The 22,238-nt window shown below is 42.6% G+C and overlaps 1 protein-coding gene across 2 annotated transcripts; it reads right to left on the reverse strand.

Moving 5' to 3' along the window:
• Window positions 1-4,553: 4,553 nt before the first annotated feature.
• LOC311027917 (uncharacterized protein) lies at window positions 4,554-21,328 on the reverse strand. Of its 2 annotated transcripts, none has more exons than XM_084032138.1 (6): window positions 21,275-21,328; window positions 11,609-12,817; window positions 8,559-9,357; window positions 7,817-8,067; window positions 6,718-6,897; window positions 4,554-6,598 (listed from the first exon to the last, which is right to left on the reverse strand). In XM_084032138.1, the coding sequence occupies exons 2-6, from the start codon at window positions 12,347-12,349 to the stop codon at window positions 6,389-6,391; spliced, it is 2,181 nt and encodes a 726-aa protein (XP_083888264.1). In that variant the 5' UTR covers window positions 12,350-12,817; window positions 21,275-21,328; the 3' UTR covers window positions 4,554-6,388. The 2 variants fall into 2 exon arrangements, with proteins under 2 accessions (XP_083888264.1, XP_083888263.1); XM_084032137.1 differs by having other exon boundaries at window positions 6,706-6,897.
• Between the last annotated feature and the right edge of the window lie 910 nt (window positions 21,329-22,238).

Genomic DNA, 22,238 nt, shown 5'->3' on the forward strand with positions numbered 1-22,238 from the left:
GATGATGTGGTTCTGTTTGCTGGAAAACGGTTGATTGCACCCTCTAAGTTGAGAGCGAGGGAGTTTATATAAGTCGGCGTCTCGTTATGAGTGAAATGGACAGAGATGGACAGTTGGGTGTAGCACTGATGCAGATGTTGCACCGGACCGGTGTGGTGCTCACCTGGTCATGAGCTTTGGGTCGTGACCAAAAGAATGAGGTCGCGGATACAAGCAGCCAAAATCAGCTTCCTGTAGCGCGGATGGATTCAGCCTTAGAGGTAGTAGTAGGGTACAATGGTGGTTGATCATGTGACCTAATAATGAGAGTGCTTGCACTGCAAAAATGGAATTTCAAGAAAGTAAAAAAAGCCTTGTATCAAGAAAATAAGTCTTATTTTTTGTCCAAAAAGAATATTAATCTTGTCAAGCAAGTTTTGCATTAGAAAAAATATATAATTTTAAGAAAGTTTGCCTTACTTTTTCTTGATAAGATATTCCAGCTAATTTTGAGCTAGAATGAACCAGAAAAAGAGTATAAAAATGTTTTACGATCAAACCCAGCGGGGCACCAAGATTATTTGCCTTATTTTAAGAGTAAGACCATTTGCACAACATCTCAATTCAAGAATGCCATGAAACAAGGACAAAAGTTTTTATTATTAATATTTTCATTTTCATTACAGGACAGTTGCTTGGTGAGATTGAAAACCATATGGGATATTATGCTGCAAACCAGCTGCAACATGATGTTTAGTTGCTATGCTGCTACAATAACTGATGTATTATTATTTTGATAGTGAGGTTCAAATCAAAACTGGCTTTTCAATCTGTTTGATTATGATGGATCTGGAATGCAGAAGTGCCCTTTTTTTTTTGGATGTTGAATTGAGCAATTGTATTGCAAAGTTAATAAAAAAAATTAACTGGGGCGGTCGGTGGCGCAGTCGATAAGGCAGCCGCCCCATTTACGGAGGCTCAGCCGGTGGCGCAGTGGATAAGGCAGCTGCCCCATGTACGGGGGCTCAGCCTCGACGCGGAGATCAGTGGTTCGACTCCCGGCCCGGCAATTTCCTTCGCGCATATCTTCCCCCTCTATCTCCCCTTTCCACACTGTCTCTCTCATAATACGAATAAAAAGGGCTTGCATGGCACTCCAGCCATAAAAAAATTATATATTTGTTATGCTGTTTTAAGAAATTATGTCTTATTTTAACTACTTTTATGCTCATTATCAATCCCAGATTAAGGTGTAATTTCTTAAATTAGTAAAGAGACTTAAATTCTAATTTTGAGTAATTTAATCTTGAATTAGTGTTTTTTTCATTGCTTGTTTTAGAAGAATTTGGATTAGTTTAAGATTTTCTGTCTAGTTTAAAGTCTCATTTTAGTCTTTCGGAGCTAAGAAATTTGGGCTTATTTTAAGAATTGCTTGTCAAGCAAAAAAAGCTTACCCCATTGGCAGATTTTTTTGCTTGATACAAGATAATTTGATTGAATATGAGAATATTTTACTTCTTTCTAGAAGGGCTGCTTTTGCAGTGTGTACTTGCTGCTTTGCCCAGAAATAGGATCTCCGTGTCTGTGGCCACAATCCCACGCAAAATTCTAAATTAGTTTGATCTTTTTCTGTCGGCAGCGGTTGGTCTGCAGGTGGAGATACTCCACAGAAGTTTACTTGGAATCGGATATCGAAAACTTCCAACTGCTAAGTCAGGCTCCCTCTAGTCTAAAGTGTTTGACCAGGTACATTTCATTACTGCTGACTCACAATGGAGGATCAACAGGCAGAGAAAGAAGACCATTCAACTTCCAGTCCAAGAAAAAGAAACAACAAACTAATGGAAGTGAAGAAGGAAAGTCATCAAGAAGCAAAGTGACCGCCAACGAGGGAAAACCACGGACCTCCTTTCAGTGTGGAGCATTTGAAGGCATCACACAGATGAGAGACAGTCCACACTGTTGGTGAGGGAGATGAGTCCCAGAGGCTCGCCTGCAGTTCCATCTACCGCCACAGAGGCCACTAGAAGCAACACATCTCAAATCTTACTGACTACAACTTGAAACTAATCTAATAACTAGACCTTCAAACCAGAGATAGCCGCTCATTAAGAACTCATCAGCTAACCATATTCTTCTAAAATCCACTTGACACAGTCCATGCAAGTTGTTGATTTTTCAAGTGAAACAGTAAAGTATAAAACACATATCAGATCATGATTTTATGAAGAAAAACACGTTAGAATGTATTTTAAAATGTTAGTTTGAATGCTGTCAGGACCTGTGACCAGAACCCAGGCGCAGTTTTAACAGTGATTTTATTGATGTACCAAAAAAAACCGAATGTGATTGTGACGGGGCGTACCCACCAAACGCGATGAAACTTCATCGCGCGACAAGATTACATGTAAAGTCAATGCAAAGACGCGATTAGACGCTTCATCGCGCCGGGCGACGCGATGGACGCGATAGCGCGGCGCGATGGACGCGATGGACGCGAAAAATCGCTTCATCGCTTCATCGCGCCATCGCTTCATCGCGCCATCGCGCCATCGCTCGAGTTGAAATAATTGAACTTTTGCGGCGAATTCGCGTGAAGACGCGCCGCGACAGCCTATCAGCGTTGAGATCGTCACCGACGTGCTGACGTACGGACGTCCTGGTGTTCCCTCGCTTTTTGCCACAATATTTATATATTATATTATATTATATATTGCCCATAATCAAAGTTGGGGGGCGCACGCACGCGCGCACACACACACACACATACATACATATCAATCCCAGCTCTTTCACACACAGAGATCTTTTTTTTTGCGATTGTTTATCACTGGGGCTTATGGCCGGCTATGAAGCACCAGTTCTGGGCAGAGCAGCAGCTAAACCTCCCGGTCCTGTACCCTGGTTAGCAGGTCTTCAAACTGGGCAACAGTCAGCCTGAAGTACCGCTGGAACCGGCCGTCGTCCAGGCGCAGCTCCTGCAGGAGACGGTGGAACTCGGCGAGCTCACGCCGCCTCCGTAGGGTAGCATGCACCCAGAACCGACGTCGGCGCCTAGCCCGCAGACGAAGCTGGGAACTTCTCCAGAGTAGATACAGTGCAGCGATGGTGGTTATCTCAGCCATGATCGACGAGAGAATGAAATGGCGGAAGAAATGTTGTTGTTTGGGCGAGCTCGACGCGATGACGCGATGCCGCGATGAGGCGTTTTTTGGCATATTGGACCGGCGTCAAAACTGGAGCGTCTAGCGCGACGCGATTTCATTTGTCGCGCGTTTCAATCGCGTTCATCGCGTTTGGTGGGTACGCTCCGTGAGAGGCCGGCGATTCAGTGGAGTCCGAGTGGGAATGAGGTCCGGGTTCCAGTGCAGGCTCAGGGTGAGGTGGCCTGAGGTGAGACGGGGAAAAAACAGGTTAGCAACCGGTTCTCTCATATGAGGTGATTCAACGATCCAGCAGGGACTGGAAGGTTGGCCTGGCTTATGAAGGGTGAGTTGATGGTTGAGGAGCAGCTGCTGAGTGCTGTGATGAACTGTGTGTAGGCAGGAGCTCCAGTGACCACGCCCACCAGAGGCTTCCAGATCCTGTGGGGAGAAAGCAGAACACAGAGACAGACACCAAACCAAAACACACCAAGCACACAGCAGGCACACCAAAAGGGAGAAAAAAGAATACAAAAACTACATTCACACACATACCCTTGTTTCTCTCAAGTTCTTTTAATACTTAAAATATTGTTTCCCTAAAGCAGGCAGGGTGCGAGTTACGGGGGAGCAGGGGGAGCCATGGCTCCCCTGGTGGCCACCTGAGCTCCCCTGGAAACATGATTTGTGAAATTTGGGGGGAGCTCTAAAATATTGATATGATTGCCAAATTAATTATATTTTGGCCATGGTTTTCCCTCAAAGGTGTAAAATAAGAGAAATAAAATTGTATTTTTAGTTCGTGATTCATGAAAAAAGTGTTGCCTGCTTGCACGTCGGAGGCGCTTGAAGCGTGGGGGCGCTGCCTGCAGGCCGCAGCTTCATGGTTGGTGCCGCTGGCTGCTCTTATCGCGTGTTTGGCTCTGTGTACAGCTATAGCCTATAGCCTTATAGGCTATAGCCCATGTGATGTATGATGTGATGATGATCGATCGGGTGTTTCATGTAAATATTGTACATAGACCTATGGTGTGCGTGCAACGGATTTTCTCTTTATAATAGGCATATGCTGTTGCTATTAATGACAGGATCAGCATTTAAACTTTGCCCCCCTCCAAAAAAAAAAATGATCGCCCGCCCCCAGCCCCGGCTCCCCCGGACACCGTGGTATAACTCGCACACTGAAAGCAGGAGTGAAAGAACAGCCCCGTGTTCACAGTGGAGAACAATAACTGAACATTCTGGCTCCTCTGCAGCCGTCTGCAAAGCACAGCTGACCTGATAACCAACCGAGCCGGTGGAGTTCATCAGCTGATGTGATCTCCAAAAGTACTGTACTATTACTGTAATTCATACATGTGATGCAGATAATACAACTCATGCGTGCTACAAGAAAGGAGTTCAGTGTGAAATCGTATTCATTATTTTTAAATCGTTTTATTCAAAATCCTGACATCTTTACAAATATTTGACAACGTTTATGATGCATTTTTTCTCCCACTTTCTTTTTTACAATTCAGTTTATAGTTTTGGCTTACACGTGAGGGAGGGACTGTTGACTTAACACACTGTAATACTTTGAATATTTACAGCCAAAGACACGAGAATAAACAAAAAACAAAAAAACTAATAGACATTAAAGTTTACACCAAAGGCGAGAATAAGCAAGTCCTGTATATGTCTTGTATTTGGATATCGTACATTTACATGTCATTTGTCAACATTCAGCTGAGAGACTACGCAGTTCGGTCGGAGGAGGCGTATAAACCGAAAGTCTAGAGATCAAAGACAGAAAGAAACATAACACAAATGTCGCATGCATTTGGCCCACTATCATGAGAGGTTTTAAAGTGCTGCTCGTCTTGGCATTACAGTCGAAGAAACAGTTTATTTTGCAGCTATTTACAGCTGTAGTGCGTTGATGATGATGATGGTCCTGATGCTGAGAGATTCTATTACCATGGCAATGACATATACCCTTTTTTTTACGGTCAATAGGGAGGGCTCATCCTCTCTGAGTTTAACTCGGAGGCGACAGGGTCATAAAGGACAAATAATAAGCAGTTTACTCAGCAAAGTCTTTACAAACAACCACACAGGGCTGAGAAAGTGCGATTAACTTATTTACTTATTTACAATGTGAGAAATGCTGTTAATACATTTTTTAATAATTAAAAACAACCTATCTGATATCATTTACATGTACAAAAACCTCTTTTTGTTATAAAAATGTGAAGGTGCGGCTACAAGCGGAGGTCGACGACATCTACGTTCACCTCTTTATCTTTATCTGTGAGTGTGTGTGTGACTGCCATGTGGTTTGAGCTGGTCGGAAATAGGCAGGATCAACCGCCAGCAGGTAATTCCTGCAGTAAGCCACCTGTTGCCGAGGAGACAACGACATTACCGCGGTGACATGATGGGGGGGGGGGGGGGGTGCCGTGTCTGACATTGAGCTCACGTGACGGTCGACTTTTTGAAAGGTGAAACAGATCCACTTACAGATGGAGAAAACATCACGCTCAGTCCCACGTTGACAAAATTGTATTTTTTTACGCTTCTCCAGCTCATGATACATGGATTACTTTATCCTCTCTGGGTGTCACGAAAGCAAGTTTTCTTTCGACAAAAAAAACCTGGAGTTTTCAATATGAAATACTAGTACAAAACCATCTCACCGTGCAAAATCAACATCAGTCATCATCCTGCAACAGCATGACTCCTTTGTCTCCGCAGCACAACGAGCAGATATTCGATCATCGGTACTTTGTGTATCATCACGGTTCAGGTCTCACCTTGGCTTTATTTGTCCCAGCCACTCTTTCTCACCTCCTGCAAAGTCTATGCCATTCACATACCGAACAAAAACACGCCAGAGCAGGCGAGCTGATGGCAACAGGCAAACCTTTGGACCTGGTTCTGATGGGATGTGTGTCGAGACCACGCGGTCGGTGAAATCCAACGGCGCTTTCAAAGTCATCCTGCTGAGAGCGAAGAAATTACGGTGTAGGTGGAGAAGGCAGAAAAATGGACGAAAAAAAAAATAAATAAAAAAAAACTCCTGCTCTGCCTGTTGCCCGTGGCTAAGCCTGAACAGGAGCAAGCAGTGAATTCAATCAGTCCTCCATCTTGGATCCATGATAAAAATCTCTTTTCCCCACTCTGAAACCGTTTTTATTTAACAGGGGCATGCTAATGTTAATGTGTGGATGATGATGATGCTATGTCTCTGGGGCTTGGGGGCAGGGGGGGTCCAGTGTCAGCCATCAGTGGCAGGGGTCAAAGGGGACCTCGGCGAGCCCCCCGTGGAGCTCCACCGACTCCTCGGTCCAGGACATAACATCACCAACGAGGTGGCCCCCGCAGGTCGCCTGGCTGTAGATCTCGTTGGACGTCAGGACCCTGGACCAGAACTGGAGATCGGATAACTGTCCCGTGAAGGACTGAGTGACATCGAAGCGGCCTCCCATCGTGTCCTGCAAGGTCCGAGAACAAATCAAAAATCCTCAAAAATGGAAACTGGATCTGAACACAACTTTTCCCTCCAAGACTGATGTTTATAGAATATAGAATATGTGCGTACTGTATGTCCTACCTGCTCCTGGCCCAGGATGAAGGTCCCTCCGGGTTTGATAGGGTGCCAGGCCGACAGGTTTTGCCCCGAGGCCTTCTTCACCCCGTCCTGGTAGGCCTCCCAGACGCCGTCGCGCGTCGTCCACGTCACGCACACGTGATGCCACTTCCCATCGGTCATCGTTATCGGCAATGTGACCGCCTAGAAACACAGACAGGTAGACAGACATGCCATTGAAGGGGAGGAGTCTCTCCCAAAAAAAAACACTGTGTGAAACAAATTTCCATGACATAACTCGATTGGATGAAAGCTCTAGGCAGCCTTACAGGAAAGTGCTGACTCATGTAGGGAAGGTGGATAAACACAGTATGGACATTTCCACTCTGTTCCTCCACACACACTCTTAAAATGAATTACCGACTGATCAAACTGCGCTCCGTGTCATTGATCTGTTCGATGACTGCCAAGTGTGTGACGAGAAGAAGGCAAACATGACAGTTTATCCCTCTTGTTAATGTCACTCTCACAGGCAATTAGGCCAATCAATTAGGATAATGAGATTAATTGCTTTGTTGATATGTTTGTCGAGCTCACAGTACCGGGGCAAGGGGAAGCTATCCGCTTTTCAGAGAACGAAAGATTAGACGGCTAATGGATTCATTGAATGATTCGTATCAACAGTCTGTGTGCAAGTTCAACGTCATGAAATCACGCAGGTGACATTCAAACTGAGGTGTTAACTGGTGACGTTCCTTTTTCTAATTTCCCTTTAGGGTGAGCGTGCTACTTCTGACGGACACCGGACTAACTGACTTGGGAGCGTGAAACAGGAAATATTGTGAGGTCACTGACCTCCACTGGCGATGCCGTCCAGTTAGTCTGAGCCGTGACCATCACACCTCACTGTTTAAGGTTAGTAACACTCTGGAGGTGTGAGAACTGCTGTGTTAGCTACTGATACTGGTCTAAGGCAGCTTGACTGGATAATCTCTTTGTCTGTAACCTTTAATATCCTGTAGCACAAGTGTTTTTCTGTACCAAAATCAGCAGGGAACACCACCAATAAGCTATGTGTCAACTTCATTTAATTAGTCAAAGCTTCAACAAACGTTGCTTTTACCTTGTCGCTGATCAGCAGCTCCATCGGGTTGCTGCCCCATTCTATGAGCACCAGCTCATTGGCCTGTCCTGGCACGGCATAGGAGAAGGGGGTCCCGAGACCAGGACCTGCTCCCCCCTTCAGCCAAAGGCAGACGGTCATGGCGAAGATTTCGTTGACCACCGACCGTTTCATCCTGGCGTACATGTAGTTGGTCTTCATGGGGAAGTCAAGCAGGAAAGCGCTGGGACTCTTTAGCTTCTTTTGGTTTCCTGATGAGACGGAGAGAGTGCAGAATTTTACATCAGGTACACATACTGTTCTGCTATTAGCATTCGGTTTAAGGTGAACATCTGTTGCAAGTAGCACTTTTAGTATCCAAGGTGAAAGATAGAAAAGACACTCTGGAGTGGCAATGGTAAAAAAAAAAAACAAGTTTGGCCTGCAATATCTTCCAGCGTGTGTAGATTTGACAAGTGTAGATTTTACATTTATATTGGTATCTTTTCTGCATGCCTGTTAATAGGCTACAGACATATATATGCAATTTTACGGCGTTTGAAATTGGTGGGAGTAGTCGATTATTATGGGCCAAGCTGATAAAAACATTGAAAACCAAAACTGTTAATTGTAAGTGAAGACTGAGACCCTCAGGTCCAATTCAGGTAAAATATATGTGCTGATTGTGAATGTGGCCCATGGATTACATGAGAGACTACACTGTTCAGCAGCTGTGTGTGTGTGTGTGTGCATGTGTGTGTACCCTGGTCAGTGTTGCCATGGTGCAGTTGGCTGAGCACTGTTTCCAGCTTGCTTTGCCCGCTGCCCCTCAGATTTGTCTCTTTGTTGCTGAAAGGCGGTCGCCGTGGGTTGTGATCGTTGCCGTGGTGATTGTCATGGTGGTCATCGTGGTGTCCAGGTCCATGGTGATCATCGTGGTGACCGTGGTGGTCATCGTAGTGGTCATCGTGGTGGTCATCATGGTGGTCATCATGGTGGTCATCATGGTGGGTACTTTGATGACTGTTGCCATGGTGACCACGCTGCCGGCTGCTGTGGCGCCTGTCGGAGTGATGGTCGGAATGGCGTTCATGGTGACCACTGCGATGGTTGTTCCTGTGGCTACTGTGGTGGTTGTTATAATGGCTGTTGTGGTTGTCGTCACGGTGACCCGTACCATGATGGTCATCATGGTGGTCATCACGGTGACCAGTGCCACGGTGGTCATCGTGGTGGTCGTCACGGTGACCTGTGCCACGGTGGTCGTCACGGTGACCAATGCCACTGTGGTCATCGTGGTGGTCATCGTGATGGTCATCGTGATGGTCGTCGTGATGGTCGTCGGGGTGACTGCTGCCATGGTGGTCGTCATGGTGGTCATCATGGTGGTCGTCATGGTAGTCGTCGTGGTGATCGTCGTGGTGATCATCATGGTGTTCGTTATGGTTACTGTAGTCATGGTGATCCCGGTAATAGCTGTGCAGCTGCTCCTCCAGGGCGGTGATCTTCCTCTGGAGGAGTTCTCTCAGGGAGCTGGAGTAGGAGCTGGACGAGTTCCTGGTCTGCAGGAGCACCAACACATCATGTTATAAAATCAAATTAAATATGGCTTTAGAAGTACACATATGAACCGGTCAAACTATTTAAACACTTTTGGTGCAAGCCTGAATTTTTTAAATCACAAAAAATGTTTCTTAATGCCGATGGCATTCATGTTTATCCAATATATTTAGTGGCACTTATCATGTACATTTTTCCTGAAAATGTAATAAAGGGAGCCTCATTTACAACAGGGGCATGTTACAAAAAAATAACAGAAAAAATAACAGATAATGAATAGAACTAATGAATAAATGAATAGATATTTCAGAGAAATGGATTGCTAAGTCATACCACTGTACACACACATTAATTGCTTGCTTTAGACACAATAAATATTAATTTGACAGAGCAATTCCAACTCAAGTTGAACTCTCTAGTGACAGGACAAGTGAGCAAATTCTATATTCTGATGAAGATGTGGCGTACAGAAAGGATCCTAAGTGGACCTTCATGCTTCAAGAAGTGTTTCAAGATTTGAGCTTGAAGAAACCCCCCCCCCCCCCCCCCCCCCCAGAAGTTATTTGGAGTAAAATCAGTGTTATGTAGTCAATAAAGAAGAATTATGGAATGCCATTTAAAGTTGCAGGGAATAGTTTCCATCCCTCCCTCCTCTCCCTTGCTCATCCTTGTCTTCCTCACCCGCAAATCCGGCTTTGTTCCCTGCCAGCGCACACCACGATTAATAGCCTCGTCAGGGAGGATGAAGCTAATTGAAGGTGAGGCCGGCTAGCGCCCTTCGGCGCGTGGCCAGAGGCTGGCGGTGTAGACATCCTGTTAAGAGGACGGGATGACGGGTAAGTAAATCCCAGCTCCACTTCTGTTTTGTCTCACACCTTCGAAGGGAGATTGAAGGGGATTTCTGGCAACACTTTCCCTGAGCGCCTCCTGAGACCACCTGCGCTGGCAACAAGGCTTTCACGGGCCGGTGGGCAGCAGGGTTTTAGTCTCGCAATGTGACACCAGCATCATTAAATGTTGGGACACAAATGAGACAGGAGAGACACATGTAGCTCACACTGTTCAATGTCTACACCGAGACAAACATGCTGAGATGTGTTTATTAATTTAGTGTGGTCAGTGGCTCCAACCCCAAAGGCTGACTTACTGGCCTGAGATCTTTTATCTCAATGCGATTAACCAGAATGAATAAACAACAAATGACTGTATGGATAACAATTTCTCAGAGAGGCTGGTACCTTCCACTCCTCCTCTAAGCTCCACTCGTCTCACCCCAACATGTGATGCTTAGACACAGGGGAAGTTTGAGGTCGGTGTGAGGGCTAATCAATTTAGAGCAGCTTCCCGTTTGAGCTCAGGCTTGGCCGCTGACATCGAGCAGAGAGCCGTATCAACAGGACATTAGTGTCCAATGGCTCAGAGACAGCAAGAAGAACAGCTGTGATATCAGCTTTGTGGGTGGTGTGTGTCTGACAGTGACTGGTGGGTGGTTCCCGTTGTGTGTGTGTGTGTGTGTGTGTGTGTGTGTGTGAGACGTATCTCCTGCATCTTACTTAAAAAGGATTGTGTTGATTCCAAAATTACAAACTAAAAGTGACACAAAAGTGAGTGTTTAAAGGTGTCCTTTTAATGCAGCGGACACAAACAGGGTCCTGTGGGTTACTATGTCTTCTCCAAACACATCCTTCTTACAGTATTTTGGCACCTGATTCGGCGGCTGAGCTCGTGACCCTTTATGACGCAATATATGACCCCAATTAAGTCCAGGAGCTCTTGCCGTGTGTTTACCCTTTTCACCCGAAGCCTCAGAGCTTTAATTATAAGCGATATGAATGTATTTACATAGGAGTCTTTCTATAGTTAAGAGAAGAAACTCTTGAATTGAATTATTTAAGAAATGGAGCAGCTCTAAAAAGAAGAACCCCTTGGCAGTAACATAATTTTAAATACATTAACCATTTGTGTTGTTGAATGGTTTACATCATAACTCAACGATAAACTAAATACTTTATTTGTGCATCTCCATGGGGCTGGAAGACAAAATGCACTGGTTTGTGACCAGAAAGTCAATACTGCAGCTGAATCTGTACAAGCTACCATTAAGGTGGAGCTCCAACTCTCAATTGTGTGTCAAAAATGTCCATCAGTGCATATCTTTCCTGGCATTGGTCAAAACTTGCTTATTTTTGTTGCTCGGTGGTGCAGAAAACAGTATTTTCTCTGAATATGCAATGCAAGATTTTTTTCACTCACCTGCAGGCTCTCCAGCCTCTCCTTGAGCGTCTGCAGTGTTTTGCCCGTCTGTTCCGGGGAGAAGGAGCTGTGTTTTCCGTAGGATGAGCCCTTCCTGTGGTGGGGGTCCGACCGGTGGCTGCCGTGGGAGTAGTGGTGGTCGCTGCCGTGATACGACGAAGGCCCGTGGTGTGACGACGACGGCACGTTGTGCCCGCTATGTTGCCCGTGGTGGTCGTCGTGGTGATTGTCACGATGTGTATCGTGATGGTTGTCGCGGTGGTTGTCACGGTGATCGGTGCCGTGGTGATTGCCAAAGCCCTCGCACAAGGTTAGCTTGGCGGTCAGCTCCCTGATGGTCTCCCGCTGGTCCAGGATGGTCTCCTTTTGCCTCACGAGGCTCTCACGCAGGTGCAAGATGGTGGCTTTGGCCTCGTCAGACATGACGCCTCTCCGGCTGCTGCCATTGTGACCGTTAGTGTTGCCGTTGCTGCTTGGCCCATGGGGCACGCTGGGTGGGGAGTAGCAGCTGGGGTCTGCTTCTGGGGGGATTGGGGTGCAAACAAATTTGGGGCTAACACCATAGTCATATTCAATGCCAGGCAAACTTCCTGTAGCCGTTGCTGCACATGACAGGAAGTAGTAGAAAATTAGAGAACGTAGGGGGAAGAAGGGGAGGATAAACCCCAAAGAGGCTACATCGAATTGCAGGTGTCTTGCAGACAGAGGCATAAGGCTCAGAGGACTGACATCTCTGGCCATGGTTGGCCTGGGTCCAAGTTGTTCCTTGACAAATGACCAGTGTCCTTCCAGGCCTTAGCTTTGTTGTGACGAACACCATGAGTGGAGATCATGTGTGATGTATTGAACGGTGGCGGGGCAACGCATGTCAACAGATGAATTGCAGATTAAATCTTGCCCCAGACAGCATTGATTCCTTTGAGAGGACGTAGTGGAAACTCAATGACAGTATTCCAAAAAGGTGCTGCCGCGTTCTTTCGTTGTCTGCCTTTAAAACAACCGTGCTGTGTCACCCAAGAATTCTTTGCTCCATGACAAGTCAACTTGCCTTGAGAGGTGGATAGTTCCTGCTGTCTCTGGGAAGAGGTTCAGGGCCACCACCAGCCAGGTGATCCCTCTTGGCTCCAGGGACCTCCTGTGTTCGACAGCCGAGATTAATCCCTTTAACTTTGGCTTTTAACCGCCCATCATATCCCCAGGTGATCTTACCTGTAGAACAAGCAAACAAGATATCAAGAAAACAGGTCAAGAAAACTAAGATAGTACGGTTAATAAATGACTAACCAGAACTTTGAATGACGTTGTTTAAAAAATTATTTGAGTGTATGATGTTATTGTGTGTACTTTCCAGTTTGAAGCACGGCTAATCTATCCTGCAAGCGACAGAGTGAGATTTAAAGAAAGGGAATCTGGGTCACGACCGAATTAAGAGAAATCAACATCAGCTTAGACATAGTGGTTTTATAGATGGATACAATTATGTTTAGCTAGCTTACAGGAAGAGAATGCGTACGTGACAGGTGACATGCATCATAAACAATTAATCTCCAATTATCAAATCGCTCCTTCAACGTCCGTCACCATTTCCGGCCTCTGCACTGAGCCAGCAGACAGCAGGACAAGTTCAGTGATGCCACCACGCAGGTAGACTAAGGTGGAGGCCGGTGGGGGAGGTCGTCAAGGCTGCACCAGGCCACGATGTAATGAGATTACAGCCAATTAATCTGCCCCCAAAACCACGGCCTAGCAATCAAAGTAATGGAAGCTGGTTTTCATTTGAAACATGGGTGGTACTGTGGAGCCCAGTCACTCACACCAGGGCCTTATAAATCAGTGCCAGACCCTGTCCGCCCTCGGCCAGCATGTTGATTGTCTATTTAGAGGGGAGGGAAGCGACTTGGAGGGATGTTTGTCCAATGATGACAAATTTAATGTTCCTATAGTCGTACAAGCTGCGTTGCTTGGAATCAGGAATTGTTCCCATGAACATAAATTTACAGAATATTGTGCACATGTTTGGTTCAATATCGCCCACTTGCACATACCCATCTGTCAAATTCTTTCTGGGTTTCACCAGTCAAAAACATCAGTTCCCCAAAACCTCGGAGAACCCAAACTCACATGGGGAGAATATGCAAACGCCACACAGAAGGAACCTGAGTCCATACGAGGAATTTAACCTCAGACCCTCTTGCTGTGAGGCAACCGTGCTACCCACTACACCACCATGCAGCCCTTGCATAGAATTCCTCATTATATGAAACATAAACTGATATAAACGTGTCAGTGGAAACTTTAGGAAGAGAATCAATTTGGCTATTTGCTGTTTTTTGGCCAAGGCAATCTATTATGTGTGCAGGTATCGCTGTTTTTTGCAATTCACATTTGTAAGGGCAACATTTTCTTCGAATATTTACGGCGAGGAATGCAACAACTTTGGTAGATTTCTCTATAACGACAGTGAACATAGTAAATCTAGTTCAATGTTTCCAACTGAGAAGAAAAATACTTCCATGTCACAGTATGAGGTGAGTCTTCCACATGCTTGTTGGGCCGCCCAGAGAGAATGATGCGAAGCCAAGAAGAAGAAGAACACACAGGAGGCTGTTCCCGCTAAGCTCCTTATCTCTATAGCCTATCACCAGTTCAAGCCGCTGAGTCTCAGGCACTGCACTCGCTGTGACACTGTCCTCAGAAGAAGAATAACAGCATTGGATGTTTGTGCAAACTTAATCTGTTTACATTCAGGTTCAAAGCAAAAGTTGAACATTTTTGAGATACACACTTATTTGGCTTATCTAATTTGTTTCTTGGCGAGTATCTTTCTTTTCTTGGTGGTACCTACTGCCATATAAAGTAAACAAACTTGCAGCAAAGGGCAAACTTATTGAAGAGAGGTTTTGCTGTAATGACTAAAGGAGTGAAGTAGTAATATGAAGCGCTGAGAGACCAAGTCAATTTCTAAAATGAACAAATGAACACACTCGTCTTGGAAAGCACATTGCTATCACCAGGTGAGTTATAACCTTGTTAATTAAAGTATGGGGGCATTCGCAAACTAATAGACATCTTTCTGGCCATTAGCTAGCTAGCTTCCTAATTCTGCCATGGTTCAATACTGCAATGGTTACAGAACATTAACATAAAGAAGACATGAAACTAGAGATTGAAAACCATAAATGCATGTTTACAATGTTAACTAAGATAATAAATAAGTAGAGTCATTTTTGCATAGACTTCTATATAATCAGACTTATTTTTACAACCAGGGGAGTCAACCCCTGATGGCCAGTAGAGAGAATGCAAGTTAAGGCACTTCAGTACTAATTTCTTAAGCATTTGCTATCTGACAATAAACGTGTGGTTGTGAGTGCAGTTTAATGAAGAATTTTGAGACCACAGCCAGTAGACTAAGGCCTTAATCTGATGGTGAGCCCTGCTGTCTAATACTTAAAGACAACATTAGCAGAGATTGAGGAGACATGATACCTCAATGAGGCAAACATTTTAAAATATATATTATACATAGGCCTAATGTTAATAATATTTGTCATAATATATTTGTCAATATTTGACAGCATTGATTCACATGACATACATTTTTATTCTTTTTAGATGACAATTAAAAATGTAAATGTCACATCTTTCTCTCAGATCATTACACATATTTTTTCCCCATGTATTTTTCATAGTCAGCGGCCAGGAGCACATATATTGACCAAGGCTCAGTGGCCCTAGAAGCAGCAGTACATCAGGTCGATCTGCTCATGTTTCCCTCAGCGGAGGCAGAGCAGACCACAGGAACACCTGCCTCCTTTCAAGGAGGAAAGACTAATAGGATTGGTTGGATTTAATGCTATTTAACGAGGGATTGGCTGCAGGGTCCTTGTTCTGCCAGAGCAACTTGCCCCCCCTCCTCCACCCACAAAGTCAAGCCATTGTTGTCACACGTGTCCCTGCAGAAGTACATGTGCGTCACATGCAGTCTTGATCCTTATGAGGCAATTAACAGCCAATATTTACACAAATCACATTTCTTGGTAAGCTGGAAGTTTTTCCTAAAGATTGCTTAAATATCCTGCTCAAATGTATTTACGATGAATCATTTCCTGTGGTTAAGATTTTATTTTTCAGTGAGAAAGACTTGCCAAACTGTTTATGTTTTTGTTCTTACTATGATGCACACTATAGAAGCTCTAAAAATCTATATCAACATGGTGTGTTCAGCTTCGCAGGACAATCCCAGCCACTTGCGTGGATCAGCTACCCAGGTTCACTTTATACACGTTCCACCGCACCAACACGTTCCACCAACAGCAATCTTCCTCCTCCTCCTGCCTTCCCTGACAGCTGTCTGAAGTCATGTCTACTGGAACGTGACTGCATGCCACAACACAACAACCAAGAGGAACTTTGAGGACGGATGGTGCAGGCGGTGTCCATCATGTGTCAGAGCTAAATGTTTGTATTTCTTCACAGTTAAGGCTTGGGGGAGCGCTCCAACACCTGGATGGACATCAATCTCACCCAGTTGATGAACATTGGTAAAAAGTAGATAAAGGGAGATAACTTTGAAACATTTGGGACATTTTGTATATTAGATATACGTTGGATCCATCCAGCAACTAAAATACATTATTTTAGTCCCTCAATTCTGTTCCCTACAAAATTAAGTTCCCCTACAATAAAACTGCAATTACATTTCCATTGAAACACATTTTCTTCCAGGTAAAAAAATCACAGTTTGAAACTGTTTAAAATGTATGTTAAAAAAAAAACTAACAAACAGAAAAATGCTACAAAAACAACTTGGTTTTCCCCACAGAAGCTCATTCTAAAAGGACACTTTTCATGATTCTCAGCAGACTCTAATTTACTGAATACATTTATTTGTATCTTTATTTACCCCATAAAAGTCACAGTGAGATTAATAATCACTTTCACACACAGCATGAGACAGACAACAAGGCAAGTTTGCTCTAAATTAAATCAGAATTGAATATCAAGTAGAGACAGACTAACAAGCTACTAAAATTATTTTAAAAAACTGTGTCCGTCGTTCTCTTTATGCCGTCTCAACAATATTATTGTCTGTCTGTACATGCAGATACAAAGCGGCCATCTCTCTGCATTATAAAAAAGCCTTTGTTAAACCTGACAGTAATTCAGTAAATCTCACAGAAATAATTGACACTTGTATATTTAGATTTAATCTTGTTGGAGAGAGCAATTAGGTTTGTGAAGCTGTTGAATTGTGAGCTATCTTTTATTTGGGGATGTTTTCCTTGTTTCATTGTGAGGACCTTTGAATTATGAGGACTTTTTAAATGAATAAAACCGATGTAAGGATGTTAAAGTTGTGGAAACTTCTGAGGACTTTTAGTTAGGAGGATCTTTCATTGTGGGAACTTTTTTTAGTTGTAAGTACTTCATTTCTAGGACATTTTAAGAAATAGTTTTTCTTTGAACTCTTTTTATGAGACATTAGTTGTAAAGACTTAATTGCAAGATGTTTTTTTTTTTGTCATGATAACTTCCAAAAGTGAGTATTTTTTATATATTATATATTTTATATGAACTTTTGTCTGAGATAATGTTTAGTTTGTAAGGACATTAACATATGAGGACTTTTAGTACTTTTGGATATACTGACATTTTAGTTGTGAAGGCATTTTGTGGTTTTGTTTAGTTTCAACTTTTGTTTGGAGGGATTCAGTACTAGTCTAGGACTATTTGTTGTTGGGGCTCAACACTCAAAGCCACACTGTCATCCTGCTGTTTTAATTATACATTTTAATGGGATACTACATTGGAAATGTCTCATCATTGTTCAGACATTTTTCCATATGGGAAACAAATGACCCATGTATTGAACATTTCTCCATTTGTCTTGTCATAGCTAATTATCACTGAGCCCATGTAGTCAAAATTAGGAGGGTGATGAAACATGACTTAATTTAAAAAGGCCATATGCGCCAATTAAATATCATTTGATGGCTTGGTGTTAAAATTCCTGTTTCATCTACATTTGCTAAAAGAAATGTCCTTCTAAGTAATTCTAACACAAACCTTGCTTTAACCCTATTTATACTTTGTTTCTTTCACAGTGTTTTATCTTCGGTCCTACAGATATCACTTAGTCTAAGCTGGAGTTAAACTGGCCTTTTAAAACTGAAAACATACATATAACCTAACAAGTTTCTGCTATCTCTGATAATAGTTTATAATCCGCTGATAGACACAACAAATTCAGCTTCTTTTGAACAAGAAATATGTGCAAATATGATCTCACGCACACACTGACACTGTAAAACAAGGATATATCTCCCTATCTTGACAAAAACAGGAACTAGCTAAATTAAAATAAACTGAAAAGGGTCAGACTATTTACTGATTCTCCCCTTTTAACCGAAACCCGCCTCACATCACACAGCTACATGGGATTATAGTGTAGAGCTGTCCGGGTCAACAGCCTTCTACTGTGGAGCTGCTAAGTGCCACGAGGGCTGAGTGGTTTCACTGCACCAGTTTTAAATGTTAGTCCATTTTGATGTGAGTAAAGTAGTCTTTTGTCATTTTTACAAAAGTGTAGTCATTCACTTCACTTTCAACTACATCATAACCCTGAACAGAAAGTGTCTCCAAAAGCTGCAAAACCTAGTGGCAACTCGTCCAAATTTATCCTCTCTTGCTTTCTTTTTTTTTTAGCAAGTTTCTCACATAACTCTTCCCCCTCAGAACAGATTTACAAGAGGTGGTGAAGTAAAGTTTTCATAAACGGAAACAATGAGCCACTTTGTAACACAATAGTGGTGCTTTTTCGGCTAGCCCCCCGTGCTCCTAGCCTGCCAGAGGAGCCATGACGAAGTGCAGCAACTTAACTGTCAGGCTTAAGTCTCTGGCGTCACATGGCATCGATGTAGGGAAATGCGCCATGGAAGTACTGTATGTCCGTGCACAAATCAGCTTTAAAACGTTTCGGTAACATTGCTGAAACATAGGCATACTAAGGCTAAGAGCAATATAGAGAAGACCTTGATACCTGCTTCCAAAAAAAAACAGGAAAGGTTTTCTGGAAGCTAAGATTATATTTTGCAGTCAAGTAATCATGGAGATTTCCTACAACAGCATTAAGAAACGTGGGTGAACTTGGACCTGAGTGAACTCAAGCTAGCCCCTGCTGCTCATTTGGGTCAGAGGTCAGCGCCCTGCCTTCACCCTGACTAAAACACTCGCTGCCTGGGGTTGCCCTCAGCCAGGCCAGCTGGGAATACTTGTGATGCCGTGGAAGTGAGAGTGAAAACACGAACCAACTATGACAAAACAATACGCTGACTTTGTTCAAGGAGAGTTGCAGGGAGCTCAGCTTTCTCAACAAAAGGTCTGGGCCGTCTATAGATCCTTTTATAGCTTGTAACCAGTGATGATGTACGTAACTGCGCACTCGCAGCTTGGCAACAGATGGTTGAGTCCAACAGCTTGTCAAGCAATACAAGAGCATTAACCACCAAGATCACAAATACAACCTAAACAAGTTGACTTTCCTATCTGTGTGCTATTAGTGAGTGAGTAGCATACAGATCACGATATGCTAACAACAACATCATCTGTGGTCATGTACAGAATGACAAATAGGAAGAAAAATACTTTTACTGTTTTTGTGTCTGTTATTGTGTTTAAAAATGTCTGCTACAAACAGTCCAGTGGTAGTCAACACGTTTAAAAGCCTAAAGCCATAGGCGCCACCGGTGTTTCGGTTTAAAGAGTGACCATGTTAACTGGTGAACAATGGCCATTGAAATCTGGAACAAAAGATGCAGAACTTGAGTCTGAATACCAATTCACTGTTAAAGCTTATAAGGCTTCTGGGTGGCTGGGGCGAATGACACTTCCGTTGACAACATGCACATGTATATTTTTCATGAGGACTGCTGTAAAAGTATCTATTGTAACAAAGAATTCAATCACACAAAAGTCTTAATGTCAAGAGCATCAACAGCTTTGTAAGAGAGTCACATATTTCCTGATTTCTTTTAGCGTGCGGGCAATGGCGAAGGACAATTTCTAATGTTCTGTCAGACAGGCACTTGATGTGAGACCTTCTCTACTACTGTGTAATTTATATATTTCATCTGTCAAGCACTTCCATGTTGAGAAGTTGAGCAGAGTGAACCACTAATGACAGCACGGCGGTAAAAGCTGCTTAATGTGAGGACAACAACTGACATTTAAACGCAAGGCAGTGACACGTTTTCCTCCGCAGACCAACATTTTAGAAATAACTCACCTGCATACTTTTGATAATCGATGGCAGAGTTAAAAGCGTTGCCAGTTGTAGAGCTTACAGACTGTATCTCCTGAATCTGACTCACTGAATGGTACACCTTTTCCTCTTCTGTATGTCTGTTTGATGCATTTTGCTGATGTTAAGTTGCTGGTGAAATTAAATTCAGAGACACAACGACTATTTTGCAAAGCAGATATCAAAATAACAAAACGTATGCTAATGGAATGAAAGCAAAGGGATCACATTGCTTTGGTATGTTTCCCATCCCAAGGAAGCCTGAGTGTCTTTGCTTATGCAATTTAATGATTATTCACCAGGATGTGTTTATACTCAAATAATTCACACAAGGTGTTTGCTTACTTACTATTTGGATTAAAATGTGGCAGGAAATGGTACATGTAATGGAGGAATTAAATAATAAATGTATGTCTTTGTGCTATGAATTTAATTAGAATATATAGTTTAAATTATAGGGGTAGGATTAGATAAGTTTATACTTCTTCCTACTCCTTTCGCTCATCTCATGCGTTGCTTATGAGATGTTACTTTTTTGTGTATACATTTTTGCTGTTCACTTATTTCCTTATTATATTATTATTTTATCTTATTTATTTTATCTTTTTACATTGTCGTTTACATGATCGAAATAAAGATATCAATCAATCAATACTCGTGAACTCCAGCAGTTCAAACACATAAGGCGATTGCAAGAAGGCTAAAGACGAAGCGTTAAACAAGTCAAGATCAGGTCGCATCTTTAGCTAAAACCTGCTGAATATTAATCGTCTAACACGAGATGCACTCGGTCTTTTAGTTTTAAAAACAAAAAAGCAGGCAGACTTTTATGGATAAACAAGAAAAAGTATACATATGCAAATGAGCAATGCTACCGACATTTCTACAATCTGTTCCTGCGCGGTCGAAAAAATATCTTAAGCGGTAAAAGCCTCAGTGAGCAAATTTCACAGATTTCAAGGCTGTTTAAAAAAAAAAATGTATTTCAGAAGAAGCTCAGTATGTACATCTGGGACATAAGCTTATAGCTTATGGTCTGTGCACCCTTGAGAGAATCCTTATATATATATATATATATATATATATATATATATCCTTATATGTGCATTACATAACTAAATGAATCACACCTTATAGCTTCACTGTTGAAGAAGAGATAAACAGGTTTCCCTAAAAAGTGCAGATGACTTGAAGAGAAGCATTATTTCCATCAATGGTAACAAACGTGAAGTCCAACTTTGTGTTTGAGCAACACTTAATCGCACAACTAAAACAATTTTAATGTATTTATGTAATGTTTAAAAGGGGTTTACTTATAAAAGAATTGATTAACTTGGTGAGAAAGAAACTAATAGTTTTCTTACCTGCTTGTGAGTGCAGTCACCAAGCTGGTTAGTCCATTCAGCACACTGATGAGCTTGAGGAGGATTGGCTTTAGGTGGATAATTTTCTCTCTCTCTCTCTCTCTCTCTCTCTCTCTCTCTCTCTCTCTCTCTCTCTCTCTCTCTCTCTCTCACTCTCTCCTCTCTCTCTCTCTCTCTCTCTCTCTCTCTCTCTCTCTCTCTCTCTCACTCACACAATCACCTCTTAACTGTCGCTCATCAAAGGCTGTTACCCCTCAGGTTTTTCTCACTTTTGTGAGCGACTTTTGTGAATATGTTTTAATGGGAACCTGCAGCAGTGAACTTCAGCAACAAATCATAACAAAATACACATTTAGGTGTTTATTTTACTACTTTGTCTATTTGTGTCTGTAGATTTACTCTTTATATATTTTAACTACAAATTTCAGAAACATTTTTCTTTCACATCTGAGCCACAAATCTCCACTTCAGTAGGACTAACATCCACCAACTTTCCAGTTTTATTCCAATCTATATTCTCACATTTTTTACAGAGGGGTTTGTTCATATATCATTCATAGTCTAATTTATGGAAGATTTTATTACTTTAAAAATGCTGAAAATTTATATTTTATGGCGGTTGACAGTATTTTCTGATGAATGATAAAAAGAAATATCAAAAATCCCCTTTAACTCTATTATGCAAACACAATTAATTAAACCTGGCTTCATCAAATGTTCAGATTACTGTTTTGAAAATGAGCATGGATTAGATATGATCATGTCTCATTTGTATATGCAAACATAAAATTGAGAAAACTTGTAATACAAAAACATTATTGCCTTAATATAAGTAATCAACCGATGAACTGACGTGGGTCACCAAATATAAAATATTAAACTATAGTAAAATAAAATGAAATACATGTTCTACAGTGGTATTTAAATGGTCTTTTTAAACTCTGTAAACACATTTCAACATCTT

This window comes from Eutrigla gurnardus (assembly GCF_963514095.1).
Source record: "Eutrigla gurnardus genome assembly, chromosome: 17".
Taxonomy (NCBI): Eukaryota; Metazoa; Chordata; class Actinopteri; order Perciformes; family Triglidae; genus Eutrigla; species Eutrigla gurnardus.